A 19,941-nucleotide genomic window follows, 5' to 3' on the forward strand; every position below is an offset into this window, starting at 1 on the left:
AAATTTATGCAGTTATATAACTCTTAAATTGAAATTTAGGGTTGTCAAATCAAAACTGGTTTAGTATTTTCTTTTCTTTGAGCATATGGATATGTCGGTTTCAACGCAAAAATCTAATGCTTGATAAAATGTTTCTTGTCCATTAGTTATTTGACTTCATCCAAAATGTAGAATAGTTTTCCAATGTTCGTTTCGAATTCATTAAGCAAATGCAATCGACATCATCAACAATCGTTTTTTTATTGATGGTACTTCTCAGTATAATGTAGTTGTACATCCTTAAAATGAGCACATGTTTTTTTTTTACTTTTAGCAGCCAATTACATTAGGATACCTATTACCTGTCGGCCATAGATGGTGGTCGAATCACTTCTTCTTTTTTTTTTTTTTTTTTTTTTTTAACAGGAGGTTCAAAAGTGATCCGTAATCCGCACGTGGTTTCCGTTTGAATCACTTCTTCTTGATGTGAAAAATGTTATAACGTAACAAACTCCGTTAATCCGTTTCTTGAAAAACAAACCACGTTTTGGATTTTTCACACCTTTTATGAAACTAGTTGCAATACCAAATATTGACTAACATTTTCTTGAATTTATTCAGGATTTACACTTTTGAATTTATTTGGTATGTGTGTGAGTGAGAGCATTCTTATGGATGACTTATCTAGTTTGATCTTGTTTCTCAGTAAAGTTCTAAAATAATTATAGAACAATAAAAAAAATTATAGAAAATACCTTGGCAAAAAAAAAAAAAATAGAAATTTAAAAAGTAGGAGAAATGAAGAAGAGTAAGAACTAGGAACTTCTCTCATTTGAGAGATTATAAAAAAAATTTGTAAGATGATTCATAAATAATTTCGCAAACTCTGAAATATTACTGGTAACTTTTTATTATTATTAATATTATAAAGTTATAAGATATTTTTAGGTACTCAATTGATGATGATGCTCTTAGGAATAAAAAACATTAAGCAAAAATGACAGTAATATTTTAAAATATTTTATTAATCCAGTTAATAACACAAAAGGTTTCAAAAAAATGAAGCTCAACAACTTACACATTCAAGCATCAAAACTTCAAAGATAACACTCCAGCAAAACGCTTCCACCTAGTTGCTTAGGCTGCAGATCTTCCACAGCTTTTGACTCTAACCAGTCCATCGACAACGTTACCTGTCTCTCATCATCTTTCACGCACCATTCAGGCAAAACCTCAACCACTATCTTCTGCAACAGCTTCTGCTCAAATCCATCTCTAAGAAGCACTTCAAGGTCTTTGATGTCTCCCCTCAAATCCAACAAGACACTGCAAAGTCCACGGCGATAACAGTAATCCAAGATGGAAGCCAAGTTTATACTTTCTAATACAACTGTTTCGACCCCGGACTCTGCAACCATGTCCTCTTTGGTGAAGACTACAACTTTTAGAGCCGAATCTTCCACCATGTTGGAAGAAGCAAGTATAGGAGACTGTTGTGCATTGCTAGCTACTATGATTTGAATAGGCTGGATCGAAACATTAGCTTCTTCTTGTGAGGAAATGCTCGAGAGTTTATCAGATAACGAGGAAGAAAGTATTACTGCGTCGTATTCTTGCAATAACTTTGAGTAGTATCCACCAGTATCCGAAGCTCCTTCACCGATCTTGTCTAGAAAACAACCATTGACAGACATAGAATACCTGAGGGCGAGAAACGGCTTGCCAGTTAACATTCGATGGATGAATCCTTCATTCATCTTCTTGCACAAGTCTTCTTCAACACCAACAGTGACATCAATACCAGCATCTGTCAAACGAGTGATACCCGAAGAAGAAACGATTGGATTCGGATCAACCATCCCAACTACAACTCGTTTCACCTTAGCTTTGATCAATGCTTCTGTGCAAGGCGGCGTTCTCCCATAGTGATTACATGGTTCTAAGCTAACGTAAGCAGTGGCATTCTCAGCTAAGTCTCCAGCATCTCGAAGAGCAAACACCTAAGAACAACTTTCACAAAAAAAATCAAAATCATTAACATCTACTAATCTCCAATTACAGAATCATAGAGCTAACATAAGCAGTGTCATTCTCAACAAAGTGTCCCGCATCTCAAAGAGAGCAAACACGTAACAATGCCAAGAACAATTTTTACCATAAATCAAACTCATTAATATCTACTAATCTCCATTAACATGGTTCTAAGCTAACATAAGCAGTGACATTCTCAGCTAAGTGTCCAGCATCTCAAAGAGCAAACACCTAAGAACAACTTTGACCAAGAATCAAACTCATTACCACATCTACTCATATCCATTTCCACAATCATAAGAAACACACAATGCAACAATGTATGAGAAGCTCAAGAAACAATACATAAAGTCTTCTCATTTCCAGAAACCCATTAAGGAAAGACTGCAACTTTTGTTGTTACCTCGGCATGAGGCTGACCAGCTTTGGGATGAAACCCTTCCCCAACAATCTTGCTGTCTTTAACAATGACACAGCCTACCAAAGGATTAGGACTAGTGCACCCAGTTGCTCTCTTCGCCAGTTCCACGCATCTCCTCATATAAAACGCATCATCATCAATAGCTTCTTCGCTTCTCATGGCAGCCAAGACAGGAGCTTTGAAACCAGTTCGTGCTCTATGTGATCTTTCGAGAGAGAGGGTGAAGAAACTGGGTTTTGGGTTCTGAAACGAAGCGGGGTTGAAAATGTAGCGATGGTTTGAGGATACTGATGAAGCTGGAACTGAGGCTCGTAGAGTGATTGAAGAAATCGGAATTGGGAGGCATGCGATCTGCATCGGAAGCACCGTTTCAAAATTTGATTGGCTTTTCTTCTTCACCCAAGTTAACAACAATCTCAAGTCAAGTGGAACCTCGACGACGAGTGGATTTAAGATTCGAGCCTGGAAATGTACAGCAGTACAGCAGCGGCGGGAGAGAGGAGACGTCGAGGACGACGATGAGAAGATTGGGGCTTTTAATTCAATGAACCGGTTATGTCTAACCGGAAAACCGGCAATGTCCACTGGTTTAGTATGCTATTTGATTTGGTTGGTTTGGTAAAAACCCGATCGATTTCGGGTCATTTGTTGGTTAGACACTTTTGAAAGTTTTGGATTTGATTTTTTTTCGGGTCACTTCGGTTCTTAATATTAAGAATTTAAATATTTTAATTTGTTTCTTTTTTTTTGTCAAATATTTTAATTTGATTCATTTCAGAAATTAGGCATCAGCGTTCAAGTCTTCGGATCAGGTTCGGGCCGGCTTTCGGATCCGGGTCTTTCGGATTCTAAACATTTAGATTTAATAGGTACTTAAAAATTTTCGGTTCGGGTACGAGTCGGTTCTTCTTGAGTCTGGGTTTGTTCAGGTCTATAATTAAAATATCCATAAAATATCCGTAATTTTTCGGATCCGGATCAGATTCGGATATTTAGGATCACAAAAAGACATGACATACCCAACTCCATCAAATTTAATCGATATTTATCATATATGTATATATCTATTTTTTACAAAAAATAACTTAAATAAAACTATTAATAATTAAAATAAAACATTTCAAAACTCTGAATTTTATATTTTAAAACTTCATATTACTTAAAAATGTTACAAAATAATAACAAATATTGTTAACAAAAGATAATTCAACTAAAACATAAAATAATATATATAAAACAAAAAATCATTGTTTTGGATATACATGTTTTTAAGTCGGATACAAATCGGTTTTTATGGGTTGGGTCTATTCGGGTCGGTTTTTTTGGGTTTGGGTCTATCTGGGTCGGTTTTTTTCGGGTCTAGTCTATTCGGATTGGTTCCTTTCGGTTCCAGTTCTTTTTGGTTCCGGTTTTTTCGGGTAAAAAAAATATAGACCTAAAAAAATACTTGTAAATTTTCGGTTGGACTTCAAATCGTTTTTTTTTTATCTGTTTCAGTTCGGGTTTTCGGATCGAGCTTAAAATGCCCAGACCTATCAGAATTTTTCTCTCAAAAACTCCGAAAACATATCTACAAATCAAATATAATCAAAATCGCAAAAATTTATTTCAAAATCTGTAAAAAAAAAAAATCAAAAGTAGTGAAAATATTTTCTAAATATCAAAGAATCCAAAAAAGACAAAGATACTCATTACTCAATTTTTTTTGTGTCATGCGAGTAACCATTGGCTATATCTGAAACCGAACCGGATTGTTCCAATTGGTTTACTAGCTACCCGGTTTAATAGGCTATTTCATCTGTAAATGAACCGGTTTCGATCAAGGACATGATTTAACAACTTCCATAAACTTTCATTCACTCATGAGACATGAGCGTATTTCGTCTTTTTACAGAGAAAAATGTTACAAAAGAAAACAACAGAAGAAGACACAACACAATACAACCTTAAATCAAGAACATGCTTCTCCAGAAACAAAAGCATGCAACTCCAATGAGACCTGAACCTAAAAAAACAAAAACAGAACAAGAGAGAGAAGAACATTGTTCCTAAATTGAAGACAGGTCTTCATAAATGGTCTTAATACCAGGTCTCTCAGAAACAGGTCTTATACACCTCAAAGCAACCCCAAGAACTTCTTTAGTCCCTTTCTCCGTAACAGGATCACTTCCCATCTCCTGTGCCAACACCGAGTCAAAGCATTCCGCACCACGCCCTTCAGCAACACGTAACCTAACCCAATCAGTTAAATCAACACCTTCTTGTTCACCTGTGATCACATCTCCTGCACATCTTCCCGTTAGGATCTCAAGAAGTATCACACCAAATGCATATACATCTGCTTTGAAAGAAGGCAGCGGTTTCCTTGAAGCTGCCAGCTCAGGAGCTCGGTAACCGAGGATGCCTGCGTCTAGGATCTGTTCAACTGTGCCTGCTTGTGTCATGAGACGGTGGAGGCAGTAATCTGAAACGCGTGCGTTTAGCTCTTCTCCTTCTAAGAGAATGTTTGTTGCCTTGAGGTTACCGTGTGGAACAGCTCTGTCGAAATGGAGATAGTTTAGACCACGTGCTACATCAACCGCAATTTTCAAACGTTGGATCCATGCTAAAGGAGGGCCTTTCCTGCCTGGTCGATCTGAAAAATCAAAACAAGAACCGTAAGCTTGATGAATATAGTTAGGCATGAGACATTTATCCAGAACCGACCGGACCAAAAACAAGATTTGGTTTGGGTTTGGATCCTATCAATTGTCAGACCAGAACCTATATCTCCAGCATAAAAAACGAAATCAAACCGAACCAAACCGAATAGGTACCCGAATTTCTATAACATAGTTTATATACTTATAAATATTAACTACTTTTAGTTTTAAAATAATCAGGTATTTTAGAAAATATTATTTAACATTACCCAAATTATCTGAATTTTTATCCAAAAACTCCAACCCGAATTAACCAAAAAATTCGGAACCAAACCAGAACCGAATTGGACTCAAAATTATCTTAAATATTAGTTGGTTCTTAATTTTGTTACAAACTTACACAAACCAAACCAAATACCAAAATAACCGAACCACGAATTTCCTAAATACCCGGAGAGACTATATATTCTAGAACAAATAAAACCGAACCTATACCCCAAATGCTCATGCCTAAATATAGTGATAGAAAAGTCTAATGAAAGGAGCCTTACCGTAAAGGAAGCTAGCGACGCTTCCAGGTGATATATAATCTGAAAGAATAAGCTTCTCATGTTGCGTGGGTCCCCAGTAGTATCCTCTTAGAGTAACCACATTAGGATGCCTAATGTTAGCAAACTTCTTCACTTCTTTAGCAAACTCTTTTCTCTGCTTTGCCACGCCTTCTCTTAGCCATTTCACGGTTAAAAACACTCCATTATCAAGCGTTGCCCTGTAAGAAGTCCCGTGGCTACTTCTTCCAAGAACTTCAGCCGGTGCTCTCGACAATTCCTCTGGAGTCAGTTTGATCGACTCATCCAGAAACTGCAGCTCTCCCACGAGTCTATCTGGTGACCTAACATCAAGCCGTGCTAGTTGCTGATCAGCTGGGAGTGAGTCTCCTGAGCCAGGTGACCAAGATAAGTTACTTGTCTTTGAAGGAGAGAAGCCAGTCGCAACAGCTAGCTTCTCATCTGGACTGAGGATTCCTGATGAAGAGCCTTTTCTCGAAGCAACTAGTTCCTCAGCAGAGACAACTCCACTGCCCGAAGGGATTGTTTGATCCCGCCTGTTAATATCTTTACCAGTGATGCTATGCTCTTCGCGTCTTCTTGATTTGCAGATGCAAAACAGAAGGATAGCCACAAGGATGAGAATAATAAGAGCAATGGCGCAGGAAACTATTATGACAATCTTGATTAGTAAGTTCATTGGTTTCCCCTTGGAAACTTCTGATGCACTTGTTGATCCAGCAGGCAAGATTAGCTTGCTGTTCCCAGGATAAAAGGAAGGCGGAGGGAAGTTCTTCAGATTCTCCGGCACTGTCCCTGACAGATCATTGTAAGACACATTCAAAGCCACAAGGCTGCTGGATAAGTTGCTTGGGAGTGGTCCAGTGAAATGATTCTGTGATAGGTCTAATGAGCTTAGAGAGACCATTTCATTCATGGAGCTAGGCAAAGATCCAGACAAGTTATTCGCTGCGAGATTCAGCACTTGAAGTTTGTTCAAAGATCCGAATGCAGAAGGTAGATCACCATCAAACCGGTTGTGAGAAAGATCAAGGAGACGGATTCTGGAACCAGAAGAAGAAGGCAAAGGTCCGATGTTACCACTCATGCCATTGTTCTGAAGATGGACCTCCTCCAAAGTGGGCATGGACAGTAACGTACTCGGGAGTGGCCCATCCAAGCTGTTGGAACTTATATCTAGAACACCGAGTTTGGGATAATGGTTAGGAATCCGTTCTGGTAGTGAGCCTGTGAGCTTGTTGTGGGAAAGGTTAAGATGATTTGCTCGAAGAAGCTGAGGAGCTACGTCTGGGAAGGAACCAGTGAAACGGTTCTGGCTGAGGTCAAGGTACTCAACGTTCTCCCATTTTGACCATCTTGTCAGGTTTCCTTCAAACTGGTTGTTTGAGAGATCGAGTAAGACGCATCTCCCGGTCAAGAGAGGAAGCTCCCCGGTCAGTGAGTTTGACGAAAGGTCAAGGGTGTGAAGAGTTGTTGACATGATAGCACTTATTGGCCCTGCAACACAAACACAAAACAGATAAACATAACCTCTAGTGTTTTTGGTGCCACCATTATCATATAACAACTAAGCTAAGAGCATACCTGAGAGATTGTTCCCACTTAAATCCAGTGTTGTTAAATCCAAGGAGTCTCCTTTCAACAAATTATTAGGAAGGGAGCCTGAGAATCTGTTGTTGCTAAGCTTGAGTACTTGAAGATCATAGACATAATTAAAACCTGGTAACTCTCCTGACAACTGGTTGTAGCTAAGATCCAAGACTTTTAAGTTCTGAAACAACTGAAACCCACTAGTCAGCGAACCTTCAAGAAGATTGTGACTGAGGTTCAAGTGCTTGATGCTCTCAGAAACACCAGGTAACAGCTTCCCAGACGCTGTCACCAGTCTGTTTCCACTGAGATCAACATAGCTCGCATTCGTTGAAAGGAAGAACTCGCCGTCAAGATTACCATCAAATGAGTTACCATGCAAATCAAGAACCTGAAGACTCGGAACTAGATCAAAGCCCCTTGGGATTTTCCCAGTGAATCCATTAGAAGAGAGGTTCAAGTAGAGCAGATCGTTCAGCGTTGTCAAGGACTTTGGCAAAGGTCCAGAGAAGGAGTTGCGACTCATATCCAAAGACTGAAGCGATACCAAACCTCCCAGAGACTCAGGAACCTCACCAGAGAAGTTGTTACCAGCTAAAGAGAGATTCTTCAAGCTCACTGATCTACCAAACTCTTTAGGCAGCGAGGAAGACAAGAGGTTATCAGACAAATCCAGGAACTGGAGGCTTTTGAAACTGCCTAGATTACTCGGTAAGACACCGGAGATTGAGTTGTTAGCCATGGAGAGTTTGACAAGCATTGTCAAGTTGGAGAACACACTGAGATCAGCGTCTGCAGACAAGCTCAAATTATCCAAAACAACAGCAGCCACGTTGGCACCGTTGCAGGCAATACCGTTCCAAGAAGAAGGACAGCCGTTGAAGTCGATGGACTCATCGTTCCAGGAGTTGAGGACAAAGCCGGTTGGGTCATGCTTGATGCCTTTCTTGAATTCAAGCAGTGCCATGATGTCCTGTGAAGGAAGCTGCCCCATTGCGGACAGGACAAACATGGATAGTAACAGAAGCCTCGAGAGATTCATCATCCTCACAAAGCTACAACCTTTTTTGTAGAAAGCCAACAACTTTTCCAGCTCACTGAACAGTCATGGAACTTTAGTAAATCTGACAGGAAAATTAATGAGCCAAAGTTAGTTTAAATACCCATCAAAGTAGCTAGCAAAAGTTCAAAATTTTGAAAAAAAAAAAAACATCAATACGAAGGAACCTCACCTGCTTCAAGCCCCAATCATTCAAAATGCAAATGCTATTGAGTGAGAAGAGACAACCGTGTAGTGAAGGGAATCAGCTGAAAGGAAACAATAAATGAACAAATGGGCTATTCAATATTGGGTCCCATTTCAAGATCTAACCCCAAAAGCAAAGAGATAAAGAGAGAAAGGAATGATTTTTATCTTACCCGAATGAAAATAAATTAGAAACCTTTCACTGCAAAACAATGACGAGAGAGATGAAGAAGAAGAACTGAAGAAGACAAAGACTTGGAGTGGAAGCAGAGTCAATTTGTTTCCTAAGCTCATGCACTGCTACTACGGAGTGCTGGATATGGTTTTGAGCATAGTTGACTGAGAGCCAGTGAGAATCTTTGTGGGTTACCCTTTGAATGTCACACTGTTAAGAGTATTAAGAACCAAACAAAGAAGGCGAAGAAAAAAAAAAAGTGATGATAGAAAAATTGCAAGTTTTCATGTACGACAGTGACGAACGACAAGGACTCGGTAAAGAGTGTAAATGGGTACTCTTGAGGCGTGTGAAGGGGAAAAATAGCAGAAGAAAAAAACTCAAAAGGAAATAGAAAAAGATTATAATAATTCATTGATTGACGAGAAAAGAAACAATAATAAAGTTTTAAATTTACCTTTTCCATAGGCTTTTCAGATGTAAAAGACGAAAGAGCCGCGGGAGAAATATTCGTTTTTTTTTCTAATAAATAATGTAAAAATTAGGGATTTACCCGCCAAAGGAATCTACAAAGCTTTTAACTGAGTGAGTGGACGCGAAAGGGTTTTATCCCATATATGATTTTTTGTTCTATTCTGCCTTTAGTGAGGGTTAAAATGTCATTTACTTGCGCAGAGTGTGAGACCACATTGGGAAAATAAGCTACGAATTGTGCGCAGGGCAGTATCAAAACTTACCGAGAGAGTTTGAAATAAATTTAAGTGAATAGAAGAATTTGAAATACATTATTTACGAATTTATTGCGACAATTCAGAAAAAGAGGTATTAATATTTCGATCAGTCGTACATTTATTAGCGATAAAATGTAGAAGGGATGTGGGCCCTACATGGTTGACGCCTAGTCAATAAACAGGAAAAGACGATTGTTTTGGGTTTTAATGATAAAATTGAAAGTAGATGTCGATTTTCACAAGAAACTAAGAATTAAGGGGGTAAGAATTCAAAAAACCAAATTTGATGACTCATTGATCAGATCATAAGACTACGGATACAGACAGATAGTTCCGTCAGAGACTCACTCACATGTCGATTTTGCTAACTGCTCTTTTTGGTCTGAAGTGATTCAATATCATCAATGGCGATTCGTAGAGCGCAAGCCTTACTCTCTATATCCAAACTCAAAACCAGTTTCGTCCTCGGGTCGTTTTCAAGGTGTCACCGGTTCTCTTCGTCATCATCACAGCATTCAACTCAATTCCAGGTTATTCTTGTTTATAGTTTTTCTCTCTGCCTCAGAGGTTTTGAAAAAGTTTGCTACTTTCCAGATTTTCTTAACTTTTATAATTGTTGGTGCCAATTGTGCTCTGTTTTTTTTTTTACAGAATGTTGGTTTCATAGGACTTGGAAACATGGGATCAAGAATGGTGAATAATCTAGTTAAAGCTGGATTTAACGTTACCGTTCATGACATGTAACAACATCCTTTATCCATTTTCTTATTTGGGATTAAACGTTGATTAACTTTTTTTTTGTTGCTCATATACACTTGTGTTTGGTTTCAAAGAAACCGTGATGTTATGAAGATGTTCACTGACATGGGAGTCTCCGCTAGAGAAACTCCTTACCAAGTTGCTCAGGATAGCCAAGTTGTGATTACCATGTTGCCTTCTTCATCTCACGTAAGTTGTTACTTTTTAGGAAAAGTACACTCTTGTGTGATCAGATGGCATTGCTGGGTAATAATTAGTCTATGAGATTACAGTTTTTTTTGTGTTTGGTTTACCACCTGATGCTGGGGATGGTTATTAGATGGTTGAAACTTGGAAGAACAGATCTTTAGAGATGTTGTCCTCTTGATTTGATGAAGAATATTTGTAATTTATGTAGGTGATGGATGTGTACACAGGAACAAATGGGTTGCTTCATGGAGACAACGCTATAAGACCTGCTTTGTTGATAGACTCATCCACTATTGATCCTCAAACCACCCGGAAAATCTCTCTTGCTGTTTCTAATTGTAATTTAAAAGACAAGAGAGGTAAAACATGGATATGATTTGAACAAAAGTTTTATTCTTATAATGTGTTTGACCATTAAAAAACTTTTCTAATAGTTCATGACATCATTTTTGAACCATTTTTTAGAGAGTGTTTCATTTTACATAGTTTCAGCTTTCAAGCATGCTTTGATGCAGATAACTGGGAAAAGCCTGTCATGTTGGATGCTCCTGTCTCAGGAGGTGTTCTTGCTGCAGAAGCTGCTACACTTACTTTCATGGTATGTTGTCTACTCTCTTATCATCTCAATCACATCCTTCCTAGATGCTCTTAACTATATATATAACATAAAATCCATCTTAGTACCTATATGAGCGACAATGTCAAATGTTTTGTAGGTTGGAGGTCCGAAAGATGCTTACTTAGCCGCAAGACCAATACTTGAGTCAATGGGCAGAACTTCCATCTACTGTGGCGGTTCAGGAAATGGATCTGTAAGCTCACTCTTAGATTTAGACTGAGAAGCTCTTCTGCATTCATCATTACATAACCTGTTTTTGTTCTCAAACTTAGGCTGCAAAGATATGTAACAATTTGGCAATGGCTGTGAGTATGCTGGGTACTTCAGAAGCTTTAGCTCTTGGTCAGTCACTTGGACTATCTGCCACCACTTTAACTGAAGTATTGAACACATCTAGTGGCCGATGTTGGAGTAGGTCAGTAAATGAAATAGCGTCTTCAAATTTTTAATACCTGCCCTTCAAACTCTTGACTCCATTCCTATATGCTTAAAACCGCAGCGACAAATATAATCCAGTTCCAGGAGTAATGGAAGGTGTGCCCTCTTCAAGAGATTACAACGGCGGTTTTGCCTCCAAACTTATGGTCAGTTTCTTACCAAGTCCTTAGTGTGTTGTTGGTCCCAAAATCTCGCTAAAGCACATTTCTTTTTGTCACACAAGTCTTTCATGTCTATTTGGGTATTTCAAAATGCAGGCTAAAGACTTAAACTTAGCAGCAGCCTCAGCTGAAGAAGTTGGACACAAAAGCGCATTGATATCCAAAGCACAAGAAATGTGAGTACTTTTCAAGAGCAGTACTCTTTTTTAATGAAGATTATGTGCATATCTCTTCAGCGTTTGGTATTTGTTTTTGCAGTTACAAGAAGATGTGTGAGGATGGGCATGAGACAAAGGACTTTTCATGTGTTTTTAGACACTTCTACAATGGCAAAGATGAAGTCTGAGGCAATCTTTACAAATGACCCTGCAAAATAATAAGGATCCAAAGGTTTCTTTGTGCATTTACATTGTTTATTTTCATTCCTGAGAGAGAATTAAATCCTGGAAGGATTGTGATGTTACTAAAACGATTTGAAATGTAATTAGTTTGGGGACTTGTCTTAGACTCTGGACTCTGAACATGACCATTGGGCTCAAAGTCAAAGCCTTGAACAACACACTACTCAATCAATAGTTTCCTGAATTACAATATTTCCACAATCTTCATAATTAAAAAAAAAATTAAATAAATAAATATAAATTTGGAACAGAGTATTAAGTTGATGATATCAACGGAGTATATCATGATAAAAGGGACTTTTTCAAACTATAGCAAATGGTTCATTGGTTACCATATGCTATTCCGTGCCCGTGGAGGTAGACGCTGACTTTTCGAGGAGGAATGGTAAAAGTTTAAAAGGACTCATTGAAAGCAATAAGGAGATAGAGTTTGAGGGTAAGGATATAATGTTCAGTTTTTCGTTTATGTTTTCTGTTGGCAGGAGCTTGTATTGGCAACGAACACCCTTGCACGTCTAGCAAGGTTTGTGTCAGAGGTTGCTCCACCTCGATTCCTGACGGTGATGAGGAGACATAGAGGAGCCAAGCAGAAGCTAGATACAATCAAAGAAGAATTAGAGTATAGAGAAGATTGTTTCAGTGGTGGGAACTTGTGACCATGAAATCACTGTTTTGAGCTTTTAGTTTACTGTGTTATATTTCATAATACTGAATAATGCTATCTAGTCCTTGAGCAGGATTAAGCTTCACTTTGCAGTGAGGAATGTTCGTTAGGATTTTATTGGTACTTTGTTTCAGCTAACCACTATGAATGTTTCATTAGGCTTTTCTTTTGGTATTGTGTTTTAATGCAATTCGAAGGTTGTCAATCATTACTATAGCTTTGCTTGCTTTTAAAGCCCTTCTTGGACTTTAAGAAAGAAGAGCTTAGCATTGCCGGAACACAGACTTGAGGCTCAGTAAGAATATTGCTGAGCTTATACCTTATCGTGCTTAGGAGTGAATGATGATGACAAAAAGCGGTTTGGTGAAGTCACGGATTCATTGACAAGTGAATATAATAATTTCTACAGTATCATATACCTCTCTAGTTTTTTTTTTTTTTTTTGTAAACATATACCAATGAACGATACACAAGTTTGAGTTTTCTAGTTTCCTCACTTCCTGCCTTTAGCTGACTTCACGTCTGTAGTAAGCATCCGGGGCGCAATCGCCATTGACATAAGCTCTTGAAACAGTAATTTGCAAGCATATGGTATGTGAACCTGTCAAAGAGATTAGTACATAACATGCCATCACACAAATGAGCATTAATACACAATTTTGAAACCATACCTGAACAATATCTGTTGTGTTCTTGCAACCTCTGCATTCAAAAGTATTATTCTTCAGGTTTGCAATGGCGATGAGCCCACAGGTTTCACACACATGTACCCTATACGCATCGCTCTGATCAAACAGCCTCTCTTTCAAAAAGCTAGCAGCACCATGAGCAATCATGCAATCTCGCTCCATTTCTCCAAAACGCAGTCCACCGTCACGGGATCGTCCTTCAGCCGGTTGTCTTGTTAAGATTTGCACAGGACCTCGTCCACGAGAGTGGATCTTGTCATCAACCATATGCTTCAACCTTTGGTAATAGGTTGGTCCAATGAATATCATCGCTGGGAGTGGTCTGCCTGTGTGACCATTGTACATTCTCTCAAATCCACGCATTTGGTACCCACATTCATGGAGAGCTTTGCTTATGTTGTCCACCTAGAGACACACCACATTAATGCGTCAGATTTATACACAAGTCAAGACTAAACAAGGAGTTAAGAAAAAAAAAATGTAAGTTACCGTGACATCTGTAAAGGGAGTGGCGTCTCCTTCCTTACCCATCTGAGCTGCCACTTTTCCCATGATGCACTCAATGAGCTGTCCAATTGTCATCCGAGACGGGATAGCATGTGGATTCACGATTATATCAGGAGTAACGCCTTCAATCGTCCAAGGCATGTCCTCTTGTGTGTATGTCATGCCAACAGTCCCCTTCTGACCATGTCTACTGCTGAATTTGTCTCCAATTTGAGGAATACGAACGGATCTAACCCTCACTTTCACAAACTTCAAACCATCTGCATTTGTGGTCAATTACACCTACAAGAAGTTCACAAGTAAAAAAATTTAGAGAACCCCAGAGCTCCACGTTTAAATAAAATATTATCAGATTCATCGTTTCGGAAGTTACCTGATCCACCATGCCAGTTTCACTATGACGCAAGCTTATACTGTGATCACGTCTGGTGTATCGTGATGTTTGTCTTTGAGCCTCGTCTTGAGATATTGGAGTGGTTTTCCCAATGATTACATCTTCACCTGAAACTCTAGTACCCTATACCACAAAAGATATTTTAAAAAAATTATATGATACGCTTTATAGCACTAATCTCCTAATCATATCAGATATATAACCATTAAAGGAACAATAAATCATTGACTTACAGGAGGTGCAAGACCATCATCATCCAGTTTCTCATACGAACCATGTCGCATACCCTGCAGCAGAATTTCTAAGTGTTAATAAACTCCACTAACAAAAGAGCACCACAGAATATATGAACCGCAAGTGTCTTACCAGTGTATTTCCTCTGTCTGGGCGCCCAAAGTCTTCTTTGATAAGGGTCCCCATTTTTTTCTCCTCGTCTCTGCCAGGAGAAATATTGCAGTATAAATTAACTGGAAAGACCTAAAGCAAAATGTCTACAGGAATATTGGTATATTCACCTGTAAGACCGGAAGAACAAGGATCGAAAGAAACCACGATCTATTGAAGACTGATTCATGATGACAGAATCTTCTTGATTATATCCAGAATAGCAAGAAATGGCAACAATAGCATTCTACACAAGAAGAAAAAAAAATATTTGAGAGAAGAGTAAAAGCTGGATTCTGAAAGACTTAAAGCAAAATAACTCACAATTCCTGCTGGAAGTTGCCTAAAGTGAAGATGCTCCATAGCTCTTGTGGTGACCAGAGGCTTTTGAGGGTAATATAGAACATAGGCTAAGGTATCCTGGTTGACAGAACAATGATATTAGTATCATTAATGCATTGTAGTGTTATAACAAGAGATGGCAGAAAGAGACCACAAATTAAGAGCCTAGATCACATACCATGCGGAATTGGTAGTTGGTGACATATATTCCCATTGCTTGCTTTCCCATAGCAGATTGGTATGTATTACGGGGTGACTAATTCATCAAAAGTGGCAGGAAAGGTACAGTTGGTAGTTAGCATAAATTTGACTTTTAACATACGTAAATTGCTTCTCATAGATAGGTAAATTAAAGAGAGCGAAACCTGATTATGGTCAGGAAATGGTATGATTGAAGCACACACGCCCAATATCAAAGAAGGGTGAATCTCACAGTGTGTGTAAGTGTCAGAATATGCCTCGTCGGGACAGAGCCTAGAATGAACCAAATCCTGAAACGAAATTAAGAGTGAGTTTCCTGTGCTAATGAGTGCCCCCAAAAGTGCATTTATTCACATCTTCAAATATTCAAATACTCACATTGATAGTCATAGATATCATAGTAGTCTCCTCTTCCTCTGTGTCTATGTATTCTATATACCCATTTGCAAGTAGTTGATGCCAACCATCTTCTTCTGCACTTACCTGACTTATGAAAACGAGTATTGGTACACTTAAGTTATAACAAAACGTACTTTGAGAACAGAAGAATATAACTTTACCCTTTGTTGCAGAGCGTATATATCATTCTTCTTTATTAAGAGTCTCTGATTATCCACAATAAACAAGGGACGACTACAGCGACCATAGTCAGTGTATATCCGGAGCTCTTTCAGACGAATATCTCTAACAACGCTAACTTCAGTGTTAATGCCATTCTGCAAGAGGAAACTTAAGTATATCACTTGTACAAAAGTAGCAATTTATTGACTAAAATATTTGGAAACGTGAAAGAAAGTGCACGCTTACGCTTCTCCTCAAAAGTCTCAACGTTTTCACCAACATGTCAGGATCTCGATGAATTCCAACCCACTCTCCATTAACAAATATTTTTGTAGCTTTGGGTATAACTGATGGAGAGCTTTCCTACAATCAAGTCAAGATCTTGAGTAAACACATGAAACGAAGTGGCAGAGATTGAGTAAGAAACTGACTGTTTAGTTCTACAGACCTCAAGATTCTCAGTTCCCAAATCTGACAAAATTGCCAAGATGGGAGAAGCAGCTGACCCAACTGTAACGTAGACCATGAGCGCCAAGTTTTTCACTAGACCACAAGCCTGGCAAAGCAAATCCACAATAAGCAATGGAACTAAACTGAAACCCAAAATATTTTTTTTTCTATAAATGCAACAACTGTACCTGTCCTTCAGGTGTTTCAGCAGGGCACATCATGCCCCACTGTGAGTTGTGCAGTTGTCTTGGTTTTGACAATTTTCCTGGCATATAAAAATTCATTAACATTCAAGTATAAAAACCAGAACTACAGGTGAACCTAAGTTGCAAGGATGTGGATAATAAAATGAACCCTGACTAAAATACACTACACCAACTGCACTAGCAGATAAGCTGAGACAAAGTAGAAATGCCTTTAAAAAAACAAGGCTTTACCTTCACGCCCAATAGGAGAATTGAGACGCCTCAGATGTGACAAAGTGGAGGCATATGTTAACCGATTTAGAACCTGGTAAAAGTAAAGACTTGAGAACCATGTAAATCATGCAATGAACCATAAATAGACCGAAACTTGCAAAGGTAACAAGAAATTATTTGAGCTGGAAAAGAGAAGAAACAAATCCTAACCTGAGAGACTCCAGCTCTTGTGCCAGTAGCGTTTGCCTGGCCCCAGTTCCCAGTAGCAAGAGCGTATTTCAGGCCAGAGGTAATTGTTTTAGCGTTAATGGCAAACAGAAGATTGACTTCTTTGCCATTGTCAACGCACTGTTAAAGCGACATGAATCAGAGTTCCATACACAGACTAACAAACTAGAATTGAAGTCCTGTGTTTAAGAACGAGCAACTATTAAGAGACCTTCTGAACATAAGATCTCACGTCCCTCGTCAGCTTTCTGAAAAGCTGCATTTAAAGAAGATGCTTAGTCAGTAAGAGATAAACTAAAATGATACTTAACTTCTTTAATTTTTTTTCAATAATGCATGATTGTGGGACTGGTAACAAACCATTCTAAACAGCCCTCCAAGTAAAGGACCAGCAAGATCCAGCCTTTTGTTACCATAGTGATCCCTATCATCCTCTGGCTTTCGGCCAAGTGCACAACGCAGCAGTCGGTTTATGATATACCTTAAGCGTTATTGCATAATATGATAAACACAGACGCCTATGAAATCTCAAAGAGAACGAGTGAGTTGAATACGTACCCAAAAACGTAAGCTTTATGCGACTCACAAGATTCCCCAACTCCTTCATGAGGAAGCATTTCTTTCTGAAGGATATCTTTCGCATACCTGCGTTCGCAAATCTCCATTGTGAGCATCTCAATAGTTGATATGTTAGATCATAATGCGCAACTTAATTGGTTTTAGAATATATATATAATACTTTATCCTCTTTTCCTTGGGTGTACCAACAGGCGCACCACGTTTTCCAATATAGTCAAGGGCAACCTGAAGCAATAAGAAAATCATCAGCTGACTGCAGGTTCAAATTCTCCCAACAACAGAAGCGCCAGAATAAACAATATCATTAACCAAATGTACGTAGGATCAATGGTTTACCTGCTGACTTTGAATCACAAAAGCTTCTTCCAAGGAAGGCCTGAGCAACTCCATCATCTGAGTATCTCCAAACTCATAGCATATACGTTCCAATATGTCCTTATCGGCAACAAATCCCAATGCACGAAATACTATGATAATAGGAATTTCTTTCTTGATATATGGAAGAGTACATCGAATAAACTGTCCAGATGAACCCTGCATCCATCCATTTACCATTATTTTAGAATTTAAACAAACTAAAATAGAGCTAAATAGTATTTAGCTTTCTCTTACCCCTTTCGAGCCAGAGAGCATACGCACAAACATTGTGCTCGGAGGTCTATTTTGGTTTTCCGCCATGGAACGGACTTCAGCGACATAGGAATACTTATTTGGCTGTCTCTTCTTGAAGACATAAACATGGTTCGTACTCATCTTCTCTTGAGCAATCAGAACCTTTTCGCTGCCATTAATAATGAAGTATCCGCCCTGATCAAACGGACATTCTCCAAGCTCTGTCAAATCTTTCTCCGAATTCCCATTTAAGGTACAGTAAGTAGACCGGAGCATGATGGGAACCTAGTAAAAACCAAACGAGAAGAAAACATTTCTACTATCAGAACCGTATAGCAGAAGCCGCTTAAATAATCTTGCACAAAAACAAAGTTGACGGACCTTTCCAATGAAAACTTGGGTAAAATCCTGAGTCTCCGTAACTTCCACACCATCATGCCCTTTCTTAATAACTCTCTTGCTAACATCGACACACAAAGGAGCCGAGTAGGTGAGGTTTCTCAACCTTGCAGCCTTAGGGAACAAGGTGGCCATCTCTCCATCAGCCTCCGTCATCATGGGTTTACTCAGATAAATCTGTCCAAAACTAATATTGTAGGTTGTCTGCAAGAAAATTAAAGTTTCATCAATTTCGAAAACACATTCTCCTAGTGCCAAAAATGATCTGAGCTTCAAAAAAAAAATACTGAAAGACACTCTAAGATCCTTTTAAAAAAAAACACTTTGAGAACACGAAGAGCTCAAGCATAGAATACAAAAGTGATCAGATACTCGAGAATGACAAAGACTTATTACATAGCTTGCAGCACACGCAGAGGTGCAGCAAATAAGATACCAACACACACAGTTACTTAGTGTTAAACCTGATTTGAGCTTCAATGATGATCAGTTACTCTATAAGGCAAACCCTAGTTGCAACAAAAATTCAAAACCGTAGCAGCTAGAGAACCTCGGCGAAATCGGATTGGTGGCCAGGATTGTGCTGGGATGCAGATCGGATCTCGATATCAGACGACTCGTCGACGATTTCTTGCATAGTGTTCTGAATAAACTGATCGAACGAATCGATCTGCTGACGAACGAGACCTTTCTCTTCGAAGTAGGCTGAGATGACGGTCCATGCGTCCTCCTGTGTAATCTCCTCCTCCTCGTGATCAATGTAAGGCTGGTCTTGTTCGTTCTCCATCTTTGAACAGAGCAGAGAGAGAGCGCTACGAATGGATGAGACGAGGAGAATGAGAGGGACTTGTGAGTTTAAGTGGCGGTTTGCTTGTTTATTGTAATAACCGGTTCGATTCAGTAACCGACCGGTTCGATTATAAGCTATATGTTAAATGACTGAAATATAAAAAGAACATCTAATAATTTAACTGTTAATAATTTTTAAAAGGAACATCCAATCATTTAATCGTCATAACTTAAAATTATATTTTTCTTAGCATTTTTTTTTCACACTGAAAATCGTAATAATACATAGGATGTGATATGATCTTTTAACTGTTAATAATTTTTATTTTGTCATTTTAATTACTAACTTAGTTTAACTATAAAATTACATTTTGGACATATTAAAATAATGATTTTTTGTTTGTTTTCTTTACACGTAGTAATTTATATTTCTATATTTTTCTTAATTTTAAAGAGCATTATGTATCAAGATTTTAATTCTTTTTTTCAGGTTTAATTTCCAACTTAATGAATTGGTGTGATAGTGTCATAGTGTGCATCTTTATAGGTGTATCAGATTGTAATGAGATATGCGACAAAGATCATGTCCTAGAAGACTGACAATAGAGCTACTCTGAGGTATCTATTCTTTCTATAGACTGAACTGTACCGTATCTAACTCGTTTAGCATATCCTCTGTTTCAAAAATTTCATGAATGCTTTCACGCATGTATCACAGTCTGTGGTTACAAGGTGTATTAATGTTCAGAGTAGCAAACTCACAAGTCATTGT

At 38.4% G+C, this 19,941-nt stretch overlaps 3 protein-coding genes and 1 pseudogene across 3 annotated transcripts; 1 reads left to right on the forward strand and 3 right to left on the reverse strand.

Moving 5' to 3' along the window:
- Positions 1 to 977: 977 nt before the first annotated feature.
- Positions 978 to 2,967, reverse strand: LOC125577358 (riboflavin biosynthesis protein PYRD, chloroplastic-like). The gene is made up of 2 exons (XM_048738778.1): positions 2,414 to 2,967; positions 978 to 1,979 (listed from the first exon to the last, which is right to left on the reverse strand). The coding sequence occupies exons 1-2, from the start codon at positions 2,786 to 2,788 to the stop codon at positions 1,077 to 1,079; spliced, it is 1,278 nt and encodes a 425-aa protein (XP_048594735.1). The 5' UTR covers positions 2,789 to 2,967; the 3' UTR covers positions 978 to 1,076.
- A 1,292-nt stretch (positions 2,968 to 4,259) lies between these two features.
- On the reverse strand, positions 4,260 to 8,971 carry LOC106360993 (LRR receptor-like serine/threonine-protein kinase GHR1). The gene is made up of 5 exons (XM_013800685.3): positions 8,652 to 8,971; positions 8,465 to 8,540; positions 7,227 to 8,356; positions 5,625 to 7,139; positions 4,260 to 5,066 (listed from the first exon to the last, which is right to left on the reverse strand). Exons 3-5 carry the CDS (start codon positions 8,275 to 8,277, stop codon positions 4,480 to 4,482), a joined length of 3,153 nt encoding a protein of 1,050 aa, XP_013656139.2. The 5' UTR covers positions 8,278 to 8,356; positions 8,465 to 8,540; positions 8,652 to 8,971; the 3' UTR covers positions 4,260 to 4,479.
- Positions 8,972 to 9,688: 717 nt separating this feature from the next.
- Positions 9,689 to 12,055, forward strand: LOC106360992 (probable 3-hydroxyisobutyrate dehydrogenase, mitochondrial). Its single transcript, XM_013800684.3, has 10 exons — positions 9,689 to 9,914; positions 10,036 to 10,124; positions 10,218 to 10,332; positions 10,541 to 10,691; positions 10,848 to 10,930; positions 11,049 to 11,144; positions 11,224 to 11,366; positions 11,451 to 11,535; positions 11,647 to 11,726; positions 11,809 to 12,055. The coding sequence occupies exons 1-10, from the start codon at positions 9,789 to 9,791 to the stop codon at positions 11,894 to 11,896; spliced, it is 1,056 nt and encodes a 351-aa protein (XP_013656138.2). The 5' UTR covers positions 9,689 to 9,788; the 3' UTR covers positions 11,897 to 12,055.
- A 980-nt stretch (positions 12,056 to 13,035) lies between these two features.
- LOC125577359 lies at positions 13,036 to 19,225 on the reverse strand (annotated as a pseudogene).
- Positions 19,226 to 19,941: the final 716 nt, after the last annotated feature.

The sequence above is a fragment of the Brassica napus genome, chromosome A8 (genome assembly GCF_020379485.1).
Source record: "Brassica napus cultivar Da-Ae chromosome A8, Da-Ae, whole genome shotgun sequence".
In the NCBI taxonomy this organism is placed as follows: domain Eukaryota; kingdom Viridiplantae; phylum Streptophyta; class Magnoliopsida; order Brassicales; family Brassicaceae; genus Brassica; species Brassica napus.